General features: G+C 37.5%; 1 protein-coding gene across 2 annotated transcripts in view; it reads left to right on the top strand.

Annotated features, from left to right (window-relative positions):
* Window positions 1–204: 204 nt before the first annotated feature.
* The window catches only part of HECTD2 (HECT domain E3 ubiquitin protein ligase 2), a 37,742-nt gene continuing 14,166 nt past the window's right edge, over window positions 205–23,780 (top strand). Inside the window, exons 1-12 of one of the 2 annotated variants that reach the window (XM_071563886.1) lie at window positions 205–520; window positions 5,640–5,769; window positions 11,823–11,961; window positions 13,015–13,117; window positions 14,028–14,117; window positions 14,713–14,777; window positions 15,826–15,871; window positions 16,973–17,082; window positions 18,436–18,584; window positions 19,763–19,886; window positions 22,066–22,162; window positions 23,065–23,172. In XM_071563886.1, coding sequence (XP_071419987.1) covers window positions 323–520; window positions 5,640–5,769; window positions 11,823–11,961; window positions 13,015–13,117; window positions 14,028–14,117; window positions 14,713–14,777; window positions 15,826–15,871; window positions 16,973–17,082; window positions 18,436–18,584; window positions 19,763–19,886; window positions 22,066–22,162; window positions 23,065–23,172 — 1,359 coding nt within the window. In that variant the 5' untranslated portion in view covers window positions 205–322. The remainder of the gene's footprint in view (window positions 521–5,639; window positions 5,770–11,822; window positions 11,962–13,014; window positions 13,118–14,027; window positions 14,118–14,712; window positions 14,778–15,825; window positions 15,872–16,972; window positions 17,083–18,435; window positions 18,585–19,762; window positions 19,887–22,065; window positions 22,163–23,064; window positions 23,173–23,780) is intronic. The other variant, XM_071563887.1, reaches the window with a different exon arrangement.

Below are 23,780 nucleotides of genomic sequence, written 5' to 3'. Positions count from 1 at the left end.
GGTCGCCAAGCGCGTTTCCAAGAGCCGCCCATGAACAACACGGCGGCGGCCCCGCTGCCCGCCCGCGGTCTGTGGGTGGTGGGGCCGCCGGGGCCCCGGGGCCGCCTCCGCCGCGCCGCGTCCCGCGCTCCCCCTTGGCGGGGGCGGCCGGGCCGAACCTCGCTGTGCTCCGCCCCGACGTGCGGGGGTGTGCGAGTGCCCGGAGCAGCCCGGCTGCTGCAGTGCCGCGGCGGCTCCTCGGAGTGGCTCGGGGGCGGCGGGAGGGAGGAGCGCAGCGCAGCGGAGCGGAGTGGAGTGCCGGGTGCCGGCGGGCAGCCGGACCATGTCGCTGCAGACCCCGCGGGCGGCCGCGGCTGAGCTGCCCCCCGGCCAGGGACCCGCGCCCGGCGCGGAGCTGAGCCGGGGCAGCGCCACACCCCCGGCAGCTGAGGAGGGCGGTGAGGAGGAGGAAGAAGGGGAGAAGGAAAAGGAGCACGATAAATTGCCGCCCATCCCGTCGGCGTCCACCGCGACTGCCGGGGTAGGTCCCGTCAGCGCCCCGGGGACCGGCCGGGACCAGCGTCGGCTGTGCCGGAGCTTCCCTCGCTTTTGCTGGGCTTGCCGGGTTGTTGGGGAAAGGAAAGGGAAGGGATGAAGCGTCGTGTTCATTTTCTTTCCTGTTCTTTTCTGTTGAGAGGCTTTCATTCAAGTTTCTTAAAAATAACAAGTGCATCTCATCTGTAAAGAGTGACATAATGAAGCTATAAATTCTCTATCCACTTTTAGTTCTTTAACATTTTACAACGGTCTGCTCTGTCGGGTTAGTCATGACTGAGGGTTTGCAGCATTGTGAGTGTTCATCAAGGGTTCTCGGGGGTGGAGGGTTTCAGCTCCAGCTCAACACACTTAATGGCAAGAGAGCTGGCTGGGAAATAGTTCTGTATTTTTAACTTTTTTTTAAAAAGTCTTTTCCGGTTTTTACTTTGTGATGAAGAAACATTTTGATGAAATGAATTAACGTGGGTAAAAAACTGGGAGAAGGATATTTGCAAGAAAAAATTCATTTCAGAAGCCTCGTTTGAGATTTTTAATTATACTGAAGTTGTGATTTTCTTTCTGCTGACCATACAATGTTACAAAACATAAAATTTTCCTGGCGCAAGTTGAATATCTTACGTAGCTCAGTGTTAAAATGTGGAGTAAGCTACTTCAGTCCAACAACAGAGCAAAAACATTACTAATCCTATAGTAAGTAATGCAGGTATGAGATTTTAGTTCAACAGTTCTGATAAGTATCTGACTTAGTAGAAATTAGCATTTTACATAATTTGATTTTAAAAGATTGAGCATACAATATTTATTATTGTTGGGAGATAATTGAAACTAAGTAATCATATGCAAACTGCAAACTCCCAGGAGCAATTCTGCCAATTTTATGTTTTGCCTAAACGTTCCAATCTTCTGGAAGACTTTCAGCTTTGCAAATCTGTCAAGAATGTGGCAGAATGTGTTTGTTCTTGTGATTCAAATACCGTTTCGGTGGGAGAAATCTGTAATGGACAAGTGCCCAGGAGTTATTTTTACTTTTGAAAATCTCCACTTCAGACTTAGAATGGCAAATACTAGTCCCTTAGAATAAAGATACAAGTGCTAGCCTAAAATGTGTCAGGCTTACCTCAGCTAATGACAAACGTGTGCACCCAGACAGCCATGTAGGATCCCAACTGCCTTACAGAATCCCGAGAACTGCCTTGTAGCTGGACGTTGTTCCTGTCTCTCTGAACTGCTGCACTCAGGCATAAGTTGTCTAAGTGGACATGCTACAGAGGAGCTCAGATCTGGCTGAGTGTGATTGCTTGTCAAATGCATGGCAGAGTTTGAATTTACAAAGAGCAGTGTATGGGGTTTAATAGCATGTTACAGAGCAAGAGAGAGAGTTTTGTGGACAGATGTCAGAGACATTTCCATAGCCCTGGATTTCTCTATAACAGGATGCTATTGTTGATGGAATATACCAAACAGGGAATGCTGGTATGCTTTTGCAAGATCTTTGAGTTGCTGTGAAGAAGATGTTGGACTGTTGGTCTGCTAAGCTCCAGCTGTGACCAACTGACACATCTAATTCCAGGGCTTAGTGAAGTATGTTGTGAGATTCATCATATGTAGCATGGTTTTAATACAAATTCTTGAATTAGAAGTTCTAGTGGAACATCTGAAAATGAGTGTTGCTTAAGGCTTGTTTGATTGTTTCTTTTCTTTCTAAAGAACATTGTGGAGGTTAAATTAGTCCAAGAATAAATTAACTTGATCCTGTAAGGATTTCAGGCTTTTCTTATGGTCCAAATGGTGATTAGAAATAATGCATAAGGGGTGATGATTTTGATGCCAGTATTCAGATTATGAAAAGAAATTTGTGGGAAGCTAAATAAGTTGCTCTCTATTTAGGAGGAACTAATAGAGACTTCTGTAAAGCAAAGTGAGTCCAAAGTTACACCTTTCAAGCTATGAATAAAGGGAAAATCCTGCTTCTTGTGTAGGTTGTTGCAGTGTCACTTGCCTTTTGGTAATGAATGTCCTCCATGTCTTCTTGCACAGAGAAGAAAATCTCTTAGTCTCTCTATTCTTTGATTGCCACATATATATGGCTTTTTGTTAGGGCTAGCATAGGATTTTCAAGAAAATCCTGTAGATGGGCTTTTGCCTCTTCCCAGAGAATAGTCTGTATGTGCTCTTTGCAAGCAATTTGACTTATTTTCACTGTTTAATTTAACTTCAATAATGAAAACCATAGATTTATAAAATGTAATGCTAGTACCTCTCCAGTCTTATGGAGGGCTTAATGTTTTGGAAAACTTCCACTAAGAAGTCAACAGAGTTGTAAATTATTAATATGCTCTTAAAACAGGACTAAAGATTACTTTGATCCACTTACTCCCTCTAAGCATATTCAATCCGTACAGTGGGGAGGAGGAAAGGTGCATGGATGTTCAGTATGTGTATATAGTCTTTGGTTCAGAAGCTAAGAACCTCCCTCAAAATTTTGTAAGTATGACATGGTGTGCTCTTGTCCTTCCTCCACAGCCTTCCAGAGAAGTCTTTGTCCATATGTTTGTCTAATATTGTTGAAACTGCACTTGGGGCAGGTTGATGGAATTACAGCACATGCGATTTTTGTCCTTTATGATCACTGCTGGGTGAGCTGACATTAAGAAGAAAGCTTTTAAGTAACTCTTCACCTGTAGTGTTTCAGTGGCATGGCTGGAGTAAAACCTAGAAAGCTAAGTCAGTCAAAAAAGGCTGTCACAATAATTTATTTTCTCAATTATCTGTGCTATCTATTTCCTATTCATCATAATTAGACTAGTCCGAGCTTTAGAGGTTTTCTGCTGGGAGCATAGATTTTGTGGCAGAGCAGGTTAACCTCAGATCTGGATTTGTTTAAAAGTTCTATTTCAGTCAGTAATGTTTATTCAGGGACATTTTTTCTCCAGTCATGTGCCAGGTGATTTTTAAGAAGCATCTTAATGATATTTCAAAGGTTATAGAATAAAAGAAAAAGTTAATGTGAAAATTACAGCGGAAATTACATTTTATTTTTGAATATTTGTTTCATAAAAGGAATTTAGAACTGGGAATTGAAACTTGGTATTTTTAAAGCTAGAAGTCCTGCTGATTGTTCAGAATTGTAATTTACTGAGTTATAGGCCATGGAAAATAGCTGTTTGTGCCACAGTTATTTAATATTCCTGGCAGTGTACCAGCTTGCATACACTGTGGTATGGTAGGTTTATGAGCTGTGTTATTACCCCCCTGTTGCTATTTCAGGATGTTGGGGTGGAAGTGAAGTGCTTTCCTCAGAACTCTGGCTGCATGTCATAGTGCAAATTTATTTCTCTTAAGGGGAAAGGGAAAGGTACTGTCCTAAAAAATTGATAGGATGTTACATTAATTCTTCTAGGATTTTTATTCTCATTATGGGAATTAAAGTTTTGATTTGCATGGGAACATTTTTTTCTGAGAGCACAGATGCCAGATATGAAACAAGTCTTTAGGTGACTGTGAAACTGAATATCATGATGTGCAGGAAGATTGTGTATCTTTTTTTGAGTTGACCTACCTTTTCCTGATATCAACTGATGACTTGGAGCTGAAATGAAAATTAAAATCTTCATCATGCTACTTCTATCATATTGGGCAAGCCCCTGTGCAAATTCAAGAGTAAATAATTATATCTACTAGTGCCCAGTGTCAAACAGACTAATTGGCACAATTTTTTGGATGTCTGTTGTGTTTTAACTTCTGATCGCTGTTAAAACATATTAGCGCGCAACACTTCTTAGCAGAGACACGTACAGGCTCCTTGAGGCAACACATGCAGGTACTCAAGCAGGATTTCTTTTAGCACTGTTATCAAATGTTTATTGGGTAGCCTTTCCTCAGTGGCAGCAGATGCTGACAATTTTGAATCATTAGGGAGTTTTACCCAGGTAGTCAGTATTTGTCTAAAATTTGTCTAAAACACTTCTGTATATTAGGGCTATTTCTTCTCCACAGATACCCCCTTGTCCTGTGGGAGAAGCTTGCGTGCCCGCATGAGGTTGTGTGCTATGCTGGCAGTGTATGTGCCTCTGGTAGCGTCTCCCATGCCAGGCAGGTCTCAGCTGAAGGACCAGGCGAAGTGTGTCCATGGGCAGGATGGGCTCACTAGCCTTCCAGCAGCCATCCTAGGAGAAGGACAACTTTAACTCCAAACCCGGGCAGGTGGAGCTCGCTTTGCCCTGTAAGGCCATCCATCTAAGAGAAGGATACTGTAACCAAACCTACGTCCTGAGGACTTCGCTATCACTGTCCAAGCTCTCACGGCCCTGGGAGATGAACCTTAGGAGTAAAGGGTGGGGCCAGTTCTGCGCACGCTGTGCCTCACCTGAAAAATCCATTGGGCAGGCTTGAAGGGTTCACCCACATTGCAAAGCCCTGCAGTGACAGGTGAGGGCAGGTGATAAGATGCACTGGCAGCATCCTGAATGACCAAGCAGCCTTTTCCAAGGGAAGCACTGCTTGCTCCACATGGAGAGGGGCTTAGAAAAGGTGGCCTAACCAAAGCTCGTCTCCGCTCCCCACTGGGTTGGCTGACTGCAGCCAAGGGGCATCATCTGATGCAGCCAAACAAAGACTTCCCTGTCCTGCATTGGCCTTTTTTGCCACCAGCAGGCTTGCACCAAGCGTGGGCAGAGCCCTTCCCAAATCTTCTTTTTCAAAGCCTAGCCATGATGTTTAGAGTTATTTGGAAAAAGGATTATGGGAAACTTACATCTGTTTACACTGAGCCGGAGGTAGTGAGGAATATAAAAGTAGTTAGACATTAGGATACAGAAAGTTTTAATATCATTGACAGCATTCTAACTATTGTGTTTTCCTCACAGTACTCCAAGGATATATTTATATGCTGCAAATTAATGCTGGAGGTTTTTTAATGAAAAGGAATTTTATGGTATTTCTTCTGATTCAATTTGAAACAAACTTGCAGAATCATTTAGGTATTATCTCTCTGATTTCAAGATTAAAGATATCTAAGAATTTTCTGTAATAACTTTCTAGTAATGTAATAACTTTGCAGTAATGTGTTAGCCCTTTATAGCATACTGTCATCTTAATTACAGGAGTTGGAGGGAGGAGCCAAAAATCAGTTTTCCACTTTCAGCAATTTCATCACAACTATCAATCAAAAGAAAGAAGGCATTGCAAACGGAAATTCACCTACGCAACTTGTTATACCCAACATGAAAAATGGTAAGAGAATAAAAGCTCTGTGTTACTTAGTTACCAAGTTAAGAAGGTGCTCAGTTTTCTGCCAATATTTGTATAGTGGTAGTGCCATAAAATCTAGAAATCTCGTTTTCATTAAATTATGCTGTGTTGTACATTGTGCAGGCAGTGATACTTATGATAGTCCATCCTCAATAGAGAATGTATCATAGAGACAAGTTGGGTAAGAAAAACAATAGCCCTGGAGGATGAAATAATCATTGGAAGTTAAAGAAAGTTACCAATTCAGTAGTCTGGAGATGCTGTTTGTCTAACTGCAGTCAGGCAGTGTCTCTAAAAAATTGTGTCAGAATTTTGGAGAAAATTTTTCTGTTGCTATCTGAAGGATGTCAGGGATGAGGCAAGCATAAGGCGTTTAAGGGGGACAGTTGCTAAGAGTTGGTGTTTCTCAGTGAAGATGAAGGCCAGTGATTACACAAAATAAAATGCATAGGCAAAGATTGGTAACTTCTTAAGAGCTTTAAAGGTGAGAAGGAACACAGTTGGGGTATGATGATATAACAATCATTGATGAAAAGATAAAGTGGAGCTCTGTATTCAGTTTGGTAGGCTAGAATCATAAAGCTTGGATGAGATGATGTTGTGGTTAGACTGGGAATTTTTATTAGTTTTTGGGCTAGGCTATGGAATTTCAATAATCTGGGACTTTAATGAACAGGCTGTACAAGTATCTGTCAGGTTTGTATTGGTCTTGCCTTTGAGCAAGTCCCTTTCAGCCTTATTCTGGTATGGTTCACTAAGTCATTATAGCACTCAATGAATTTGAGGGTAGATAGAAGAAGGTAGATTATAACCTGTAGCACTGGATTCTTGCTTAAAAAAATCTTTGTACCTGTTCTAGCTATACTGAAAACTAAAGGTCAGTATAAGACCTTTTTTTGCTTGTTTGTTTGTTTTCGTTGTTGGTTTGGTTTGGGTTTTTTTGATTTTGGTTTTGTTTTGTTAGTTTTTGTTATGGGGTAAAAAGGAGCTTTCTACTTCCAAAACAAGAGCAATCACTGAAACACAAAAGGAAGTTTTGATTGAATGACGTCAGACAGGATTTTATGCTCTGCTCAAGTCGAAGGAAATTACATAGCTGGAGATGGTCAGTAAAGAATTCTCCCACTGCTGCCTAACATGCCAGAGTTAAGGTCAAAGCAATGTTCTTTACGGCAATACTTGGGGTAAGGCAAAAAGAAGATGCTGCAAAGCAGGTTAGAGCTCTGCTGATTCTTACAAAGTGCTGTAACAAAGTGTCAAAGGGTTCCTTCAGGGAATTTTTCTCACCCTACCAACACAAAGGTTTTAGGAGTTGAAGTGCCGGGACTGAGAACAAAGGAGTGGTTGATGGCTCCAGATTCCAACTGAATGGTGGGGCGGAGGTGAGAAAAGAGACTCGATGCACCTGGGAGGGGGAGAGGCTTTTCCCGTGTGCTGGCTTCACTTCGTTTTGGGCAGCTGCTGGGAGAGAGCCACTGATTTACTGAGCTGGTGAGAGCTCCTTCTGGCTCAGCTCTTCGCCTTTCCCCCTCCATCTCTGGGCACCCTGAGCTTCAGAGAGAGAGAGAGATGGGTCACAACTGCTTCAGGACACACTTCAGACCTTTTCTTCCTGGGGACTGATTTCGACTGCAAGGAGATTTTTGGGAATTACCACCACTCCTCAACTCCCAGTGTTTCTTTCTTTTGAACATAGGACAAGGAGAGAGAGAGTCTGCTCTTTCCCCCCTGGGAAAGGCTCCATCCTGCACCACGTGAGTCATTCACCCTCTTGTCTCTGCCTCGCTGGGAAAAGACTGAGAATTCACCTTGCAGCCAGCCGAGGTGTGACACTGACACTGTCCATAAATATAATTGCACCAGGAGGAACCTACAGTTTTTGGGGGTTGTTGTTGGAGTTTTTTGGTGCTGGGGGTGTACTTTGCTCTGGTCTGTTCATAGTTGTATCTATATCTATATATAGTCATTAAGAACAGTTATCCTTCTTATATACATTTTCTAATTTAAGTTTTGTGTTGGGTTTTTTTCTAAATTTAATAAGGGATGATGTGGTTATTGAGGAGGAATCCTCTCCTCTGGCCTTGGTAAACATTTCGGTTTCCCTCAAACTAAGACACAACGCTGGAAGAATGGCCATTAGGTGACCATTGCTCTCTCTTCTATAATTCAAAGATGTTTTCATGTGTGAATTGCATGTAAGCAATTGTACTATTGCTGAAACCTAAAGTCTTTAAAGAAATAAAATATTTTACTTTGCTGAGATCACATTATTTTCCTGAGAAACAAAATGTGACCTCTCATCAATATTATTAATTACTCAGCTGCTAACCTCTGTACTTGAAACATGCATGCAGTTGATTCAGACTCCAAGATACTTTCATTATTTAAACCATACTTGTTTCCTAGCCAGCTTCTATCTGCATAGTTGCTTAGTACAATCTTATGTTACAATATGAACACCTGATGCTTAATAAAATTTAGGACAAAGTAAAATTAATATTGGGCCAAGCAATGTGAAAAATACAGTACTCTCTTGCAAAATTAATGTCACTAAACAGGAGAAATCTGATTGTCCCCTGTCTCCCCTCCTTTTTTTCTAGTCTCTGACAAGAATGGCGAACTCTAAACACCTTGTTCTTGAAGTGCCTTCAGTTGTGCTGCAAATAATACTGTCCCAGTTGTAATTACTGCTTCATAAATACTTAGTTGTCAATTTTCACTACACTAATGCTTGGAAATATTTATTATAGTCAAGGATAGAGTTTTGAAATAGAGCTCAGTGTGTAAGACTGAGCAGATATTCTGGTAGTTTCAGAGTTAGAGTAGCTTGCCTATACAAAACCAGATTAACAGTCCAAGGTGAGTATTTTGAGGCAGTATGTGTATTCCTTGGAAAAAGTAACAGTTGAAACAAACGTCTCAGTTAAAAATGCTGCTTTTGCTAATCTGGCATTCTGGAATAATGCTTGGTTGGTGTTTCGGTGTGTGTTTGTTTATATATATATACACACATGTGCTATCTCTCTGAATACATGTAGATATATGTGCATATACTGGTAATATTTTATGCTTGAGTTGAAGGATGTTAATTTCATTGAAAACAGAAGTATGGAAAAACCAATTCTGGTAAACACAGCATGAAAGCTGGGGAGATATTTGCTATAGGGCTGCCACATATAACAGGTCTTCTAATGTTGTAACAATGATCTGGTATGAAATTTAGTTCTTTTCTAATGCTGCAAATACAAGTAAATTTTCTTTGCTTTAACTACCTTGAAATTTTTCATCTGCCAGCAGGTTTGTTGGTCACCACCAAATACTTAACTGCTGTTCTAAATTCATTTACCCTGAGCTTCCTTGTACTACTCAATTCTACTTTGTATCAATGAGATTTTCTTCCCCAAAGTTTTTTATCCTTCCTTAACCAGTCTTGCATTGCTCAGTCTCTTTACTTGATGTTACTGGGCAAGAAGCCAAAAATAATCATTTTTCTCATCTCGTAATATTGTGTTATTACTGTTTCAACTAAACAGATAAAGTTTCAAGTTTCTCCTTAATGAAACTCAAGTGACAGACCTTAATTAGTATTCTTTACTGGCAAATGAGCAGATTAATTTGTTTACAAATAAACTTGAATGATGGCAAAACATACTGAAGTTGACCGCATTTGTTAAACATATTATTAAAAAACAATTTTAGCATATCTAAATTAAACTGCATGTATTTCAAAGCAAATTGCATGGCTGTCAGGGTGCAGACAGCTTCTGTCAGCAGATCTCTTTTACAGATGTGGAAAAAGTATTTTCCTCAGTGTATTCAGTTGGTTATAACTCAGTGTTTAATTCATTTAAAATTGAGAAGATAGAATGAGAGTTAAATGAAAATGGCTTGTTATTCTCAGAGTATAAAAATAAGACAAAGTCTTACTTTCTTTTAAGCCAGTCCATCCTGCTTTCAGAGAATGGTGTGTAATAGCAGAGCACTTGCATGGTGAGATTGTTTGGCACCTTTACTTGAATTAATTTAGGATCTGTTCCAGTTTTGGGTTTTTTTAAATTACTGCTCTTCAAATAGCTTTAAATTCCAGCTGTCAGAAAGGACAAGGTTCTCTGTCTGTAATCGATGCCATAGTCTGGATTGAGGGCAGTTCTGATCTGTTATCTCATGAGTGGTGGCTGAGCTAAGTCACAATGACAGTCTCTCTGTCATTAGCATGAGTGAAAAGAATCTGCTCTTGGGTTTTGGGGATTTTGTTAGCATCTCTTTCCCTGCTGTGATAAATGAAGTAGGCAGTGGAGTAGTGATACTACTTTGACGTTTAGTTAATTTTAAAAAAGCAACTCTTGAAAAAGGCTTAGAAGCCTCTTAGACAATTCAGGGAGGATTTTTAAATATGTTTGACTTTTGAGGACACTTTTATTTCATATAATGTCTTTCATCCCAAACATATGTCACAATTCATATAAATGCTTTTTAAAATGTGCAGTATAAACCAGACTAAAAAAGCACTTTGAGGATATTTGTGAAGACACTGTCAGTAACGTGTGAGTTGGAAATGCACTGGAAGGTTTTTTTCATGCTTTGGGTGGGTTTACCTTAGCTGGCTGCCAGACACCCACCAAACTGCTCTTATCACTCCCCCTCCTCAACAGGGCATGGGGGAGAAAATAAGATGTGTTGAGATAAAGGCAGGGAATCCACTTTCCAATTACTGTCATAAGCAGAGCAGACTTGAGGGTATTGATTTACTGCCAGTTAAAAAAAACCAACAAACTCAAAACACCTTCCTCTGCCCTGCCTACCTGCTCCCCTTGTTCCCAGTCTCAGCTCCCTCCTTTTTTTCCCCATGCTTCTGTCTCCTTTTCCCCAAGTGGTGCAGTGGACTGAGGAATGGGGTTTGCAGTCGCTCTGCTACTCCTTCCTCCTCATCCTGCACCAGCATGGCAAGTCTCCCATGGGACATAGTCTTTCACAGATTTCTCCAACATGAGTCCTTTCCATAAGTTACAGTTCTTCAAGAATTTCTCAAGTGTGGACCCTTTCCACAGAGTTTAGTTCTTCAGGAATGGAGTGATCTAGCATGGGTCCTTTATGGGCCAGAATTCCTGCCAGCAGTTGCGCAGGCATGGGCTCTGCATGGGCTTTGGGGGGATCCCTGCTCCACTCTGGCACCACAGGGGGATAACCTGCTTCACTATGGTCTGTTTTCCACTCACTTGGGTGTCTGAAGGGCAGTTTCTTTTTTTTTTTCTTTTTAATCCCTCCTCTCAGCTGTGCTGTGTTTTTTACCCTTCCTTAAATATATGATCACAAGGGTGCTACCGCTGTCACTGAGGGGCTCAGCTTTTGGTGGGTATGTTTGCAGCTGGTTGTGTCTGACATAGAAGCAGCACCATCTCTCCTCTCACAGCAGCTGCGCTGTTGCCAAATCTTGCCACACTGACCTGATACAATGTTCTCAGATCAAATGGAAAGGACTAGAACGGAAAGACCTTGGTAAAGCACTGCTGGTTGTATTAGAATAGGCAGCCAAATTTGCTGAGAAGAAATGCTCAAAGATGCTATTATTTCATTAATTCTCTGTAACGCAAAAAAAGTTTGCCTTTCCCATTTAATTTATTGGAGATACTCTTTAAGTAGGCAGTAGGTGATCCACAGTCAGCTCTAGCTAAAATTATATATCACAGTGTAGAAAAATGGACTGAAGTCTTGTTCTGGTATGATTGTTGGACTTTGGTGTGGTTGTGCTTGAGATTTTTCATAGCTGTAGGGAACACCATTGTTGCAATTTGTATATTACAATATTTAAAATTATACTGTAAGTACAATGGGGGCAACACTGCTATTTCTTTAAATTAGTCAAAGTTTTTATCAGGTCTGGGATGTACATGTGGTAAAAACATTCTTGTTTAAACATGTAGAATCAAATATTGTAGGTTTTCTCTTTTTTCCCTAGTTCCTGTATATCTGCATTTTACCAACTAGATGTTTATGTATATATTGCATTGTGTTTATTCATCTTTGTCTTTTTTAAGTGAGAGATCTACCCCCAATTTGCCTTGACGTACGGCAAAAGCAGCGCATGTCGATAGATACTGTACCCCAGGAACTGAAAGTGCCGTTTCCTTCAGAGCCCTCCCTTCCCATCCGAACCAAAACCGTGAAAGGTTTTCAGTAAGTTACGCTGGTGTTCCTGAAAGTGTACACTCTGAACTTTTTTTCATTTTGACCTAATTCACACATTTGATTTTGTTAATCTCAAATGAGGAAACAGTTCAGTAAGACTGACAAGAAGTTTGGTTGTGATGGTGGGACTGATAACCGTGTTACTGTGAAAATTATCAAAATACTTTTTCTAACTTAGTGTTGTTCATATAGAAAATAGCAAAGCATATACTTCAGAGTTAGAAATTCAGTGGATGTCTAGTTTTGGAAAAAAATTATGCATTGTTTATTGTAGTCTGGAAAATCCTTTGCTATCTTAAGTATTTTATTTACACTGCCAATTATTTCTATTCTCCACATTTGAAATTTTGTGCATTCAGTGAAGAAAAGGAATGCTTTTTAATTGTTTGATGTGTATTTGCTGGGAAAGACAAGTGGTATAAAAAGAATTTGAAAAGAAGTGATCCTTTGCTGGTATTCAGGTGATCCGAAGAGATTAATTTTTTTCCATATACAGATTTTTGTATCTATTTGACTGTTGCCTAATTATGAATTATCAATAATTTTATTCTTTCAAGTATTAAAAAGTAACTAGCATTTTTTTAATATCCGAATGTACTAGATACATTCATTTAGTATCTAGTACAAAGAGCGAAAATAAAATTCTGCTCCAAAGTGCCCCTTCAGGTACTGGACAGCTGCCAAAGGAGGTTCCATACTTATTTAAATGAGTCTGAGAAATTTTATCATGTTAGTGTAGCTTCTGCATAATTCTGTTCTGCTAATTATTTGTCTTAACACACTGAACTGTGACACTGTGAATTAACATTTTGAATAAAAGACATTGCTCAGGTGTATCAAACACAAACTATGCTTTTGTTCTCTTATAATACCATAATCTGTAAATGATAAGGAAGATGTTAGAAAGATACTGATATTATACTTGTCTGTCTTCTAAATGTGCTTAGTGAGAAAAGCTTAGAGTTACAGTGCATTCTGGAGTCTAAATGGCTGGAAGGATCAAACCCTTCTATTACCAGTATTTTAATATATTCTTTCTAGGGATGATGTAGAAAAGTCTAAGGCATCGGGAGATTGGAAAGCTGTACATGATTTTTATTCTACAACATTTGATTCTTTCCTGGAAATAAATGCTGCATTTAAGGTAAAAAATAATTTACAATATTATTTAGTAATTAACAGTGCTTTGTATCTTCAGAATGTTTACAAAAGTATCAGTGAAGTCTTACAGTCAGTTTATTGTGGCTTTGCTCAAGGCCATTATGATAATTTTGTCATGATCTCACCTGCCTTTGATAGACAATCTGTTATTGCATTGATTTATTGATTCCAGTTTAAGCAACTGTATTTCAAATTTATGTGCAGCTTTAAAATTCCAGTACATAGTACATTTTGTGACACTGTGACTGTGTAGATACTTTCTACACAAATTACAGTTTTAAAATATCCAAACTAATGCAGTTGATGTGGAGGCCAAGGCAAATAGGGAAACAGGAATTCCCCGTCCCTAAGAAAAGGTGTGATATGGGCTCTAGTATAGCTGTTCATGTGTTATGATGGCAGACTTGCTTTTCCTTAAGAAAAATTACATTTGTATTTCTTTATTCATGCTAAATTATTATTTCCTGTCTGTTATGGAACAAACTTACAATATTTAATATGGACAGTAGGGCCTGAACCTGGACAAAATAACCTGTGATTTTCAATTGCTTAACAAACATTGAATGCTTGAAATTTCTATGCTTTTGTCCGATGGTGGATCAACAACAAAGATAAAAGGTGAAAGTTCAATGTAATTCATTATTTGAAGCCCTCTTAAATTTGTGAGATAGAACAGCAAGGTAATGGAGTTACATGAATATTGCAAATGTGTATGATTACTGTTATTTTGCTTGATCTTTCGCATATTAATTACAGAAACTTATATTCTTATGTTTCTATAAGGAAAATAGTTATATCTGGACTTGTTTTCTTAAACTTACATTTTTCAAAAATAGATAAAATATTCAAAATATTTCAAACCCAAAATGCTTCATGTATTATCTAACTTGCAGAAAGATACCAATTCTCCATTTAATACCATAGAGGACTCTGGAATCGATGCAAAATTTGTGAATGTTGTCTATGATGCCTTATTAAACACTGTAAGTAGAAGAAAAAAATTTATGTCTTAAAACATTGTAACATTTATTTCAGCAAAGAAATATGCTAAGAAGCAATTTATACCAAAAATCTTTCTCAGATAGGCATGAGTTCTGAAGAATCTCTCAAAACATTCTTAAAATGATCCTGTGAGAATTGCCATAGAATCATGAAAGCTGTTCTGGTGAAAGAGGAGGAAATGTTTCCTATTTGTAGAGCACAGTCTATATTGTGGTAGGTCTTAAAGGCCACTTGCAAACTGTGACATGATTGTGATGGGACACTCCATGGTGGGAAATAAAATGTGAGGATGGGGATAACAAAAAGTAGGCATTGTGCCTAGTAAACTAAAAGCAGGAGTAACTTAGAAATTATATTTACAGTTTTTACATTGGTTAAAGTGTTGAAAGCCACAACTGGTACAACTGCAGGCCTCAGCTGGTAATCTGTGCAGAACACACTCAGGAGCTCAACATTGTAACACAGAAGATATCTTAGCTTGAACCACAAGCAAAACAAGCTTGCTTGTTTTATGGTGTCTTGTATTGAATATGTGTAGTTACTTCAGATTTGATTTTTTCTGTTCTTTTTCCATAGCCTCAAGATGTTCAGAAGTCTGTCTTAAAAGGAATAATTAATGGTCTGCTACAAGAATGGACGGGGTAATTATAACAAATGTTTGCATTAGTGCTGTGCCAGCACTTAAAACTGAGTAATGTTTTGTCTTCGTTATTTTAGACAAAGAAAGAAAATTTTGTAATACAACTTATTTGATGCATAAGACCTTAATTCCTTTTGCATGGCAAATCTGCTGAAATACATCTTGAACTTTGTAAGCTGGCATTTAGCCTCTGAGAGGCGGATCCAGACCCAGCCATACATTCCTTCACCAATTCTCAGCTGCTTGTTGCCAGGGCATTCTTTTGGACATCTGACTTGTGAGATGAATTAAGGAATTTGTCTAGGGTAAAACTTATTCTCATTTTCCACCCCCGCAACAGCAACTAGTATAATTCCCTGATCCAATATTTACTTCACAATACTGTTTGTGTGTGGCAGCAGCATAGAAAGAGCAGTGCAGGATGTGGACAGGGAGAGCCCAAAAGCAGGAGAGTTTTTTGGTGATGACATCTTAGCACGAAATAATAGAAGAAAGCATAGTGTAATTCATAAAAAGATATAGCAAGAGACAGTGCCTTGTTCTGACTCACTGGTGATCCAGGCCTTGGCTGTTCCTTTCTCCAGTTTATGCTACTTTGTCTGTGTTGTTGCTGCATGTATACTTGTGGTTATGTAAAAGGCTTGATAAAGGGCAAGAAGTACACAGGCAGCAGTGGTAGAAGTTTATGGAGCGTTTCTGCAGGAAACATCAAAGATGCGGCAAATAAAATCATCTGTGGTGTCAGTCAAGATGGACGATAGCATGGAATTGCCTCTTTGAAGTACCTCTGACTCTTCAATTCTAGTCTTTTTATTTGCCTTCTCTCGTGTTATACCACGAAAGACAGATGATAAAATAGCCTACTGCTTTTAGGGAGTTGTCAGAATCTCTAAATGTCCTTTTCAATTTCTGAGAGCAGTGAAGATTCTTAAGTATAGTATTCTGTACATATTGGCAAAGCAAAATAAAATCATGTGTGATTTCATGGCTCTTAATGTGTGTAAATTATGCATTCATATGGTCCTGTTTATTATGTCATTCGTTCATAGACCACGAACAAAAGATGATCTTAGAGCATACTGTATACTTTTACAGGTAAGAAAAATAGTCTTTTTGTTTAAGTATGTGTCTGCTTAACTTATAATCTATAAACCAGTATACTATGCAAACAAGATAATTTATATAGCTGAGATGCTTCACTTCTAATTTCCTGTTATATGAATGTATTAAACTATGAAAGAAGTGTAGGGAATGCATGATGGGAATGAGACCTTAATGGAAAATAGTTGATGGGGAAGGGTTGCTCAGATTAAAACTATGAAAAAACAGTTAGACAAGTAGTTGTTTCCTATTATTTTGTGGCTTGAAAGAACAAATGTTTTACCAGGTTATTTGTTCTTACTTCATTCTTATTCCCAGATTTGCTTTAGTGGTCTGCTGTAACTCTGGAAGTTTCAGTATATGCAGTTTCTGATATTGCTGTAACTTTCTCCAGTGTTGCAGTTTATCCAGCAGACTTTCTCCAGTTTATCTGACTGGCTGCATTGTCTGTTTTTTTTTCTGAGTTCGCTTATTACCTTTGCTTCTATAGCTGATTTGCATTTGTAGCAGATTTCCCCTTTAAATTTTTTCAGTGTAACACCTCTCTACAAAAGGAGAGTGGTTTCTGGTGTGATTTGAGAATATCAGATGGCAATTTAATTTTTGAAACAATTGTTTTCTTCTCTGGGGTGGTTTACTATTTGTGAATTACAAGGCCTGTCTCCTGCTGAAATGTGGGAATGTGTGGACTCAGATAAGAGGGAAAATAAGTTTGGACTGATGTGCGGATAGACAGGAGCTACAAGAATCCTTATTATTGAAATGAAAAGCACATCACTCAGAGTAGTATAATTTATGCACTACAGTATAAAGGATAATGCAGAAAAATACACTGACTACTGCCTTTGGGCTACCTGTGGGTTTTCTTTTGAAAAAGAATCATATTTTTATAGTATAGCAATTATGTTTTTCTTATTTGGCTAGAAGTTGCAAGTCACTGTTTCCCATAGTTTTACCTATGTCACTGCTATTTTGTGAATTCCTTTCTTGCATAATTAAATTGTATTGGCAACAACAAATATAACAAAAAATCCTAATGACTTTTTTCCCTTTATGCAGTTTATTAACCTAACACCTTTTTTTAATCTTTTTCAGAATCCTCAATTTAGTAACACTTCTACTTATGTCATCTATGCTCACTTGCTAAGACAGATAGCAGCCTTAACAGAAGCTGACCATCATTTCCTAGTGCACTGGTCTAAAAAGTAAAAAAAAAAAAAAAAAAATTAAAAATTCCGGTATAGGATTACAATTGTTATTGTATTTCCATTGATGTTGACTGTTTTATAAATTATATGAAAGATAATTTCATTGACTAAAGAGATTGTTTTTGTTGCTTTCAAGGTACATGCAAACATGATCCACTAAGTGATACTGATTTATAGATGCAAAATGTATATAGTGCATAAAAAGTAATATCTTTATGCAAAAAAGCCTTAATTGCAAAATAACTTCCCTAAGTTATTTTTCCCTAACATGCAAAATAACTTGTGTGTAAATTTTTAGTTACATGTTTATATGGTATTATTAAAACAAACATCTTTATGATCTTTGTTTAAATAACATTTAATCTTGCATAATTAGCAAAATATACTGTAGCATTATTGCATTGTATGAAAACTACCAATGAACAAGGGTCCTTGCTTCATAGTGGAATAGAAGTGGTGAGAGACTGTGGTTACGGCATTAGATTGGTAATTAATTGAAATAACTCTATTGCACCTTGTTAATAAAGTCATATGGGGGTAACTGCCCAAAGAGTGGCTTCTAAGTTGGTATGCAGATTGCTTTCCTTGTACTGACTGTGGAAAATTTCAGTTTGGGATAAAAAAAAAAATTGGCCATATTCACAGTTCCCTTATCTCCTAGGGAATCTGTTAGTAAAGGATTTTATTCTCTGCAAGGATGGAAGTTCAATTTCACATCCTCCACCCTATGTCTAGCTTTACTAAAAATTGTGGTAATATATGATTTCATTTGAACTGTTGTTTACAATAAGGTTTGCACTCTTGGTTAAGGATGCAATAGGCATATTGATGTGTTTAGTCTTAAAACATGTATTAGAAATGGAAATCATTAAAATAGGAGAGCTTTTGTTTAGAAAAGGATATTTTAACATATGCTTACACCTGTATATTGTGTTACCATGGTGGCAAAGGACATAATTTAAAATGTGCATTTGTCACAAGCCTATGAAGTACTTTCCCTCTTTATTCAATAGGACCAAATATCTCAAAATAAAAAAATCAGAATTCCTCAGTATTCAGAATACTGTGAGTGAAAGAGATAAGGATTTTTTTTGTTTAAGAAAAGTCAAGAACAGATAATGATTCTGTTGCTTTTTCTTTTTTTTTTTTTTCAGTATTTAGGGGTACACTGAAGAGAATTGCCGTGTGTCAATATTTAAAAGCATGCTTCTTCAAACTTTGTATTTGGAGTTTTGGTTTTATGTATTTGACCAGAGGATGTTGTTTAAAAAATAACATTTAAATCTTATAACATGAACTCTAGTGTAGGTAGTGATCACATGAGAGTTAAGTGCAGCCTGTTTGTTTTAGGATTTCACAGAAGAGGTTCAAGCAGGTGGTGGACAGGTTACTGCAATTTATTTCTTTACGCCTGTTTCCTGCAAAACCTGAAGAGTTTCCACCCATGGTGAAATGTACCTGGTGGATTCCATCAGCAACAAAAGTCCTGGCTTTATTTAGTAGGTATTTTTCTTGAACTCTATGAATATCTGTGTTTATATATGTATGTTTTTGTGTGTATATAGTGTTTGGAGATACATTTAGAGAGAGAGAGAGGATAGTTTATACCACTTCTCTTCTAGGGGGAGCTTACAATGGTGGTGGCACAGTACAAACTACAATAAAACTAGTAAGCAACAAAGTAAGTCGTCTGTTGCTTTCCAGTAGAAGATAATTGCTATGCATCATTTTCCTGTGACAACAACTGAAGATCATTCAGAGAGAAGTAACCAATGGTTAAGGTTTCCCTTAGATTTATAAAAGAAACTCTCTTAAATGTGTAATTGTCAGAATTTCTTCTGTAACTGGCCTACCCCCACCTGTCTGTCCAGTTAGGTACATGAGCACACCCATATCTAAAACCAAGATGGGTGTTTTCTAGTCATCTGTGAAAGACTTGCTGGTTCCTTAGTTTTGGAAAAAGAGTTATTTAATAAATCAAAAGACACTACTTTGTGTCTGACTGATCAAAATTAAGTTGTATTGAAATGCAAATAGAGAACATTTATTAGCTATTTGACATTATATGAATGTGACCTAATGAGATAGCTTAAATGTGACTTGGTTTTCTTCATTTGGTCACATAGTTTTTGTACAGGGGAGTCCAGATGGTATAGCAATTCCCTGAGGAAACAGGTGTATCTCTGCATACCGTGTTTCGTGCCGCTCCCTTTCCATGCCTTTTGCAAAAGGCATCCAACACAAACAGGTCATTGTTACCTGGAAGGCATGTAGATATTCTAGCCATAGCTGTGTTTGAAATTAAGTGGCTTTCTTAAACACCTTCATTTATCAAATTGCTTTTTCACTGATTTCAGGAGAACATGGTGTCCTTTATCTGTGAAACCTTAATTAAGTGTATGTCAGTAAGGGAGCTGGAGTCTAGTTGAGGTTCCCTGGTCATAAATGGGCTCTGGATTTACTGTTTCCTACAGGAATTAATGTGATGTCATCTGGTGTTATGTTACAGCATAATTCTGTAGCTAAGACTGAGCTAAGTGCTGTTGCTAAGTTATTTGTTTATTAGTATTATTTTAGACTTGGCTTAAAGTTTGAGTTCACTTGTGCTCATGATGCTGAGAGAGAGATGTGCTGAATCCAGACACTATTTTAAAAGCCTTTGATGTTTTCTTTGTAGATGCTGCAAATAGTCTGATCAGTCCTCCTATAATTTCATATACGGATTTTTATAATTCTACACTTGATCATATTGATCTTATGGAAGAATATCATAACTGGCAGTGCTATGGGAATTCTCACAGGTAAGAGGAATAGCTGGTTGTTTCTTGTTAAGCAGTATTTTAAAACACCCTATCTGTGCTGTGTTTATCTAAATTAAATATTATGGATATATATATAGTGTGTGTATATGCTATAGAAAGCATTTATGTGTATATATATCCACGATAAATACTGTATTTTATTGGACAGACATAGTGTAGCTACTGCTTGTTATACTTGCTACTGCATGGATGTGAGATTGACTGGACTAAATCTTATTCTGCCTTTGCAAACTGGAGAAAAGATGTAAAATATAGATGATAATACATTAATTATGGGCATAGACTTTTGTGTCTTACTACGCACACATTTTATCCTCCAATACAGTCATAGATAGTGATGGTGTGTGCATACTTACCACTTAATGATGAAAATATATGTAATTGCATGTATATATGTGGCTCCAATCATGCTTATTCCAGTGAAATCAATTGTACTAGTTCTGTTGCTTGAAAATAAACACACAAGTTAAATCTTTAGACTCAAAGCTTGCAAAGGTATTTCTCCTCTTGTGAGAGGCAGCCCAGCAGTATGATTTAGAATGAGCTAGAGAAAGTGACTTTTCATCTTTTTGCTGAAGTTTAAAATTTTATTAACATTTTCTTAATAAAAATGCATAGCTGTATTTTTCAGCATATCACTATGTATCACTCAGTCTTTACAGCTTGAATCACAAGATCAATTAAAATTTCCCCATATCTCAAGACTTTTCAGTAAGCTAATTTAAGACTTCAACCCTCTAAACATAGCTTTTTGTTTCTTGTGTGTGCAATTTTCCCTGCCTTTAGCAGCAATTGGAGAAAAGTTGAAGAGCATAATTTGTTCCACCAAAGCAGGTATTTCAGGCCAGGCTTCTGTTTTACATCTGATAGTTTGCTTGGGAAGGAAAACCCAAACCACACAAAACCCAAATAAATGACAAAAAACCCGCAAAAAACAACCTACTCCAAAACCCATGACACATGATAGCAAAAGGTGTGTGATAAGCTTTGCATAGTCTCAGTCAAAGGATGGGAATATGAATACTGCTGAGCTTCGAATGTTTTTTGATTTTCGTTTTTTTCCATTGGCACCATCTGGCTGTTTTGGCACTCACATCCAATCTTATAAAAGGGCTGTGAAATTTCCACCTGCTCCAGTTCTTTTCAGTTAGCTGGGACACGGGGAATTCAATGTATGTCAAAGTTTGCTTGATACATAATTGTTGGAGTAGCTGAAGTGAAGACTAGCTGCATTATTCTAAAAGTAAATATAATTCTGTTTATTTGTTACAAGGACACTTTTTTTCAATTTTCCATCTTCTGACTCTGTGTTGTTCCACTTAAAACAAAAGGATATATAAACCAACCTGACAACCAAGAAGGACAAGTAGGAGCAAGTCCTCATTTACCCTCCATATGGAATATTTTAAAATACATAATGCTTTGAACTAAGTCAACACACTTTGGTAAAATATTTTGGATTATGATTTCCAGTAGATCAGGTGGGCTGTGTTATTTCAGTATGAACTTCTGCTAGGTGATGCATGAGCTAAATCAACAAAACTTCACCCAAACAACCAGTAATAAAAAAATCTCTTACGTTATGATTTCTGAAGTTTTTCAAATCCATTTTTATTATCTGATTGCAGTAAAATGTGGCTCTGATCTGATGTTTCAGAAGTCCCAAACACCTGTAACCCCAGGTTAAATCTGAAGGGCCTGTGGAAAACCTTTGAAAATCAGTTCTGTAGCAAATAAGCCAAACCAGAAATACTACCACTGTGTACCTAAGAATGCTGCACTGAGATAATGTTTTTCTTTCATTTAGTAAGAAGATATTATTGTTCTCTTTAATTCAATGTAGTAATTAAAATTTAGTATTTAAAGCAGATGATGACTGTTTTTATTAGGTCTCTTGATGATAATAATAAACAATAAAAATGAGCTTTATTGAGGATAAGTATTATTAGTTTCTAGCACCATTTGCAAGTAACAATTTATTCAACTGAATTGAGTATCTATATACACAACATGAAAGAAACCAGCAGCTATTTGCCAATTAGTGTCAGTGAATGGAAGATAGTTACTGAATGATAATGTAACAATTCAGTCCTGTATTCTTAAATACAAAACAATGTGCTATATGCTAAAAAAATTTTATCTTCTTTTCTCTTGTTAGATTTTCTTTCTGTCAATACCCATTTATTATTTCTATAGCAGCAAAAAAAGTTATTATTCAAAGGGACTCAGAACAACAGATGATAAATATTGCACGGGTAAGTCACATAGTGATAAATGTTTGTATCATGTCCTACGGTATTTTGTAAGTTTTTCTGAGATTGACATTATACACAACCTGTCATTAAAACTTCTAGTATTTTGGGCTACCTCAAAAAAGAACTTAAGTCGTTTTACTATGATCAGTCTATGAATGTCCATGCTGGATTTTTTTTGTTATTTTTTAATGTATTATGTGCATAGTTTCAGGATGGTTATACATACCAGTGTTACGGAGAAAGTTACGGTAATTTGCTTATTCTTTTTCTCTTTTGAGAAATCAGCATAATGTGGTAGCATGTTGAATTAACAAGATAAGTAAGGAAGACAAATTCTGTGAGAATTTTGGATTGTTTCCTGTTTTATTCTGTGAAGATGTGTTGTCATGGAAGACCAAGACTCAACTTTATACTTTCAAGTCATGGAAGTGGTACTGCTTCTGGGCAGCCTCTTCTGTTTTGAAAGAGGCATTGTCTGTCTGCCTCTTTCAGTGTTGATTCTCTACAGGTGCTACGTGAGACTCTTTTCCTTGGTGCTCTGTGTAGCAGCACCACTACCTGTCCATTCCTGTCTTGCTGGATATGATTTGTGAATAGCTAATTAAAGCACAAGCCATTTCCAGAATCTGTATTTTGAAGAATTTGTGAGGTTGAAAAAGTTGCTGCACAATTGCCACTTTCTTGTTAAACCTCCTGATAAATTAGTTCAAATATAATTTAAAATACTCTCTGCAATAGGAAAGAATTGCTCTCCATCTCTTAGAAGATGCTGAAGCAGCTATGATTTTAGGAAAATGTCTTTAATGCAAGATAATGAGAAATGTTTACATTTAATAAGTGTGGCACTTTGTTCTTTTTCATGCAGACACTGCATGTGTGATGTTTCTTTTTTATTCAAACAGCAAAGCCTTGTGGATAAAGTCTCTCGTAGACAGAAACCTGACATGAATGTGTTATTCCTGAATGTGAAAGTGAGGAGGACACACCTTGTTAGTGATTCACTTGATGAGGTAACAAAAAATGTAATTAAATGGTGTGTTGCTGCAGAATAGCTATTGAACTTAGAGTTCAGTTTTATTTCATACTTAAATCTTTCTGCACTAGGAGATTGGGACTATAACTACATAGTAATTAAAAAAGAACTCCATTACTGGCACAATTCTAGTGCTGCAGAATAGATTGTGTTAGACATTCTGAAATTCATTTTCTGTGCTCCTACTGCTCCATGGTTAAGACCAAGCCCATAATAAACATACATGCTTGCACATGGTATGTATTTGTGTTTGTAATTTTGTTTTAAAAGTACAGTGCATAATTATTATGGTATGTAGGACTTGAGTCCATGATAGGAGCATGAATAGTAGGTGACTAATCCCTAGTCAGTTTGTTCTGTTCTAGTTCTTGGAATATTTTTATTCTTTTTTTTCCCCTAACTTCTCTACCCTATAAGAATTATTTGGGGCTTTCTTTTCTTAAATTCTTATCTTGCTTTTAACTAATTCTTCACATTCTTGAGTGTAATTTTCCCTTTTTTTATAAATGGAACAAATATGTCCATTAAAGTAGGCAATTCTTCAGTATCCACTGAACCTTGCTAATGAACATTATTTAATGAAAT

The sequence above is a fragment of the Pithys albifrons genome, chromosome 9 (genome assembly GCF_047495875.1).
Source record: "Pithys albifrons albifrons isolate INPA30051 chromosome 9, PitAlb_v1, whole genome shotgun sequence".
Lineage (NCBI taxonomy): Eukaryota > Metazoa > Chordata > Aves > Passeriformes > Thamnophilidae > Pithys > Pithys albifrons.
The sequence above is the reverse complement of the archived record's forward strand: the minus strand, read 5'-3'. Positions and strand labels throughout refer to the sequence as shown.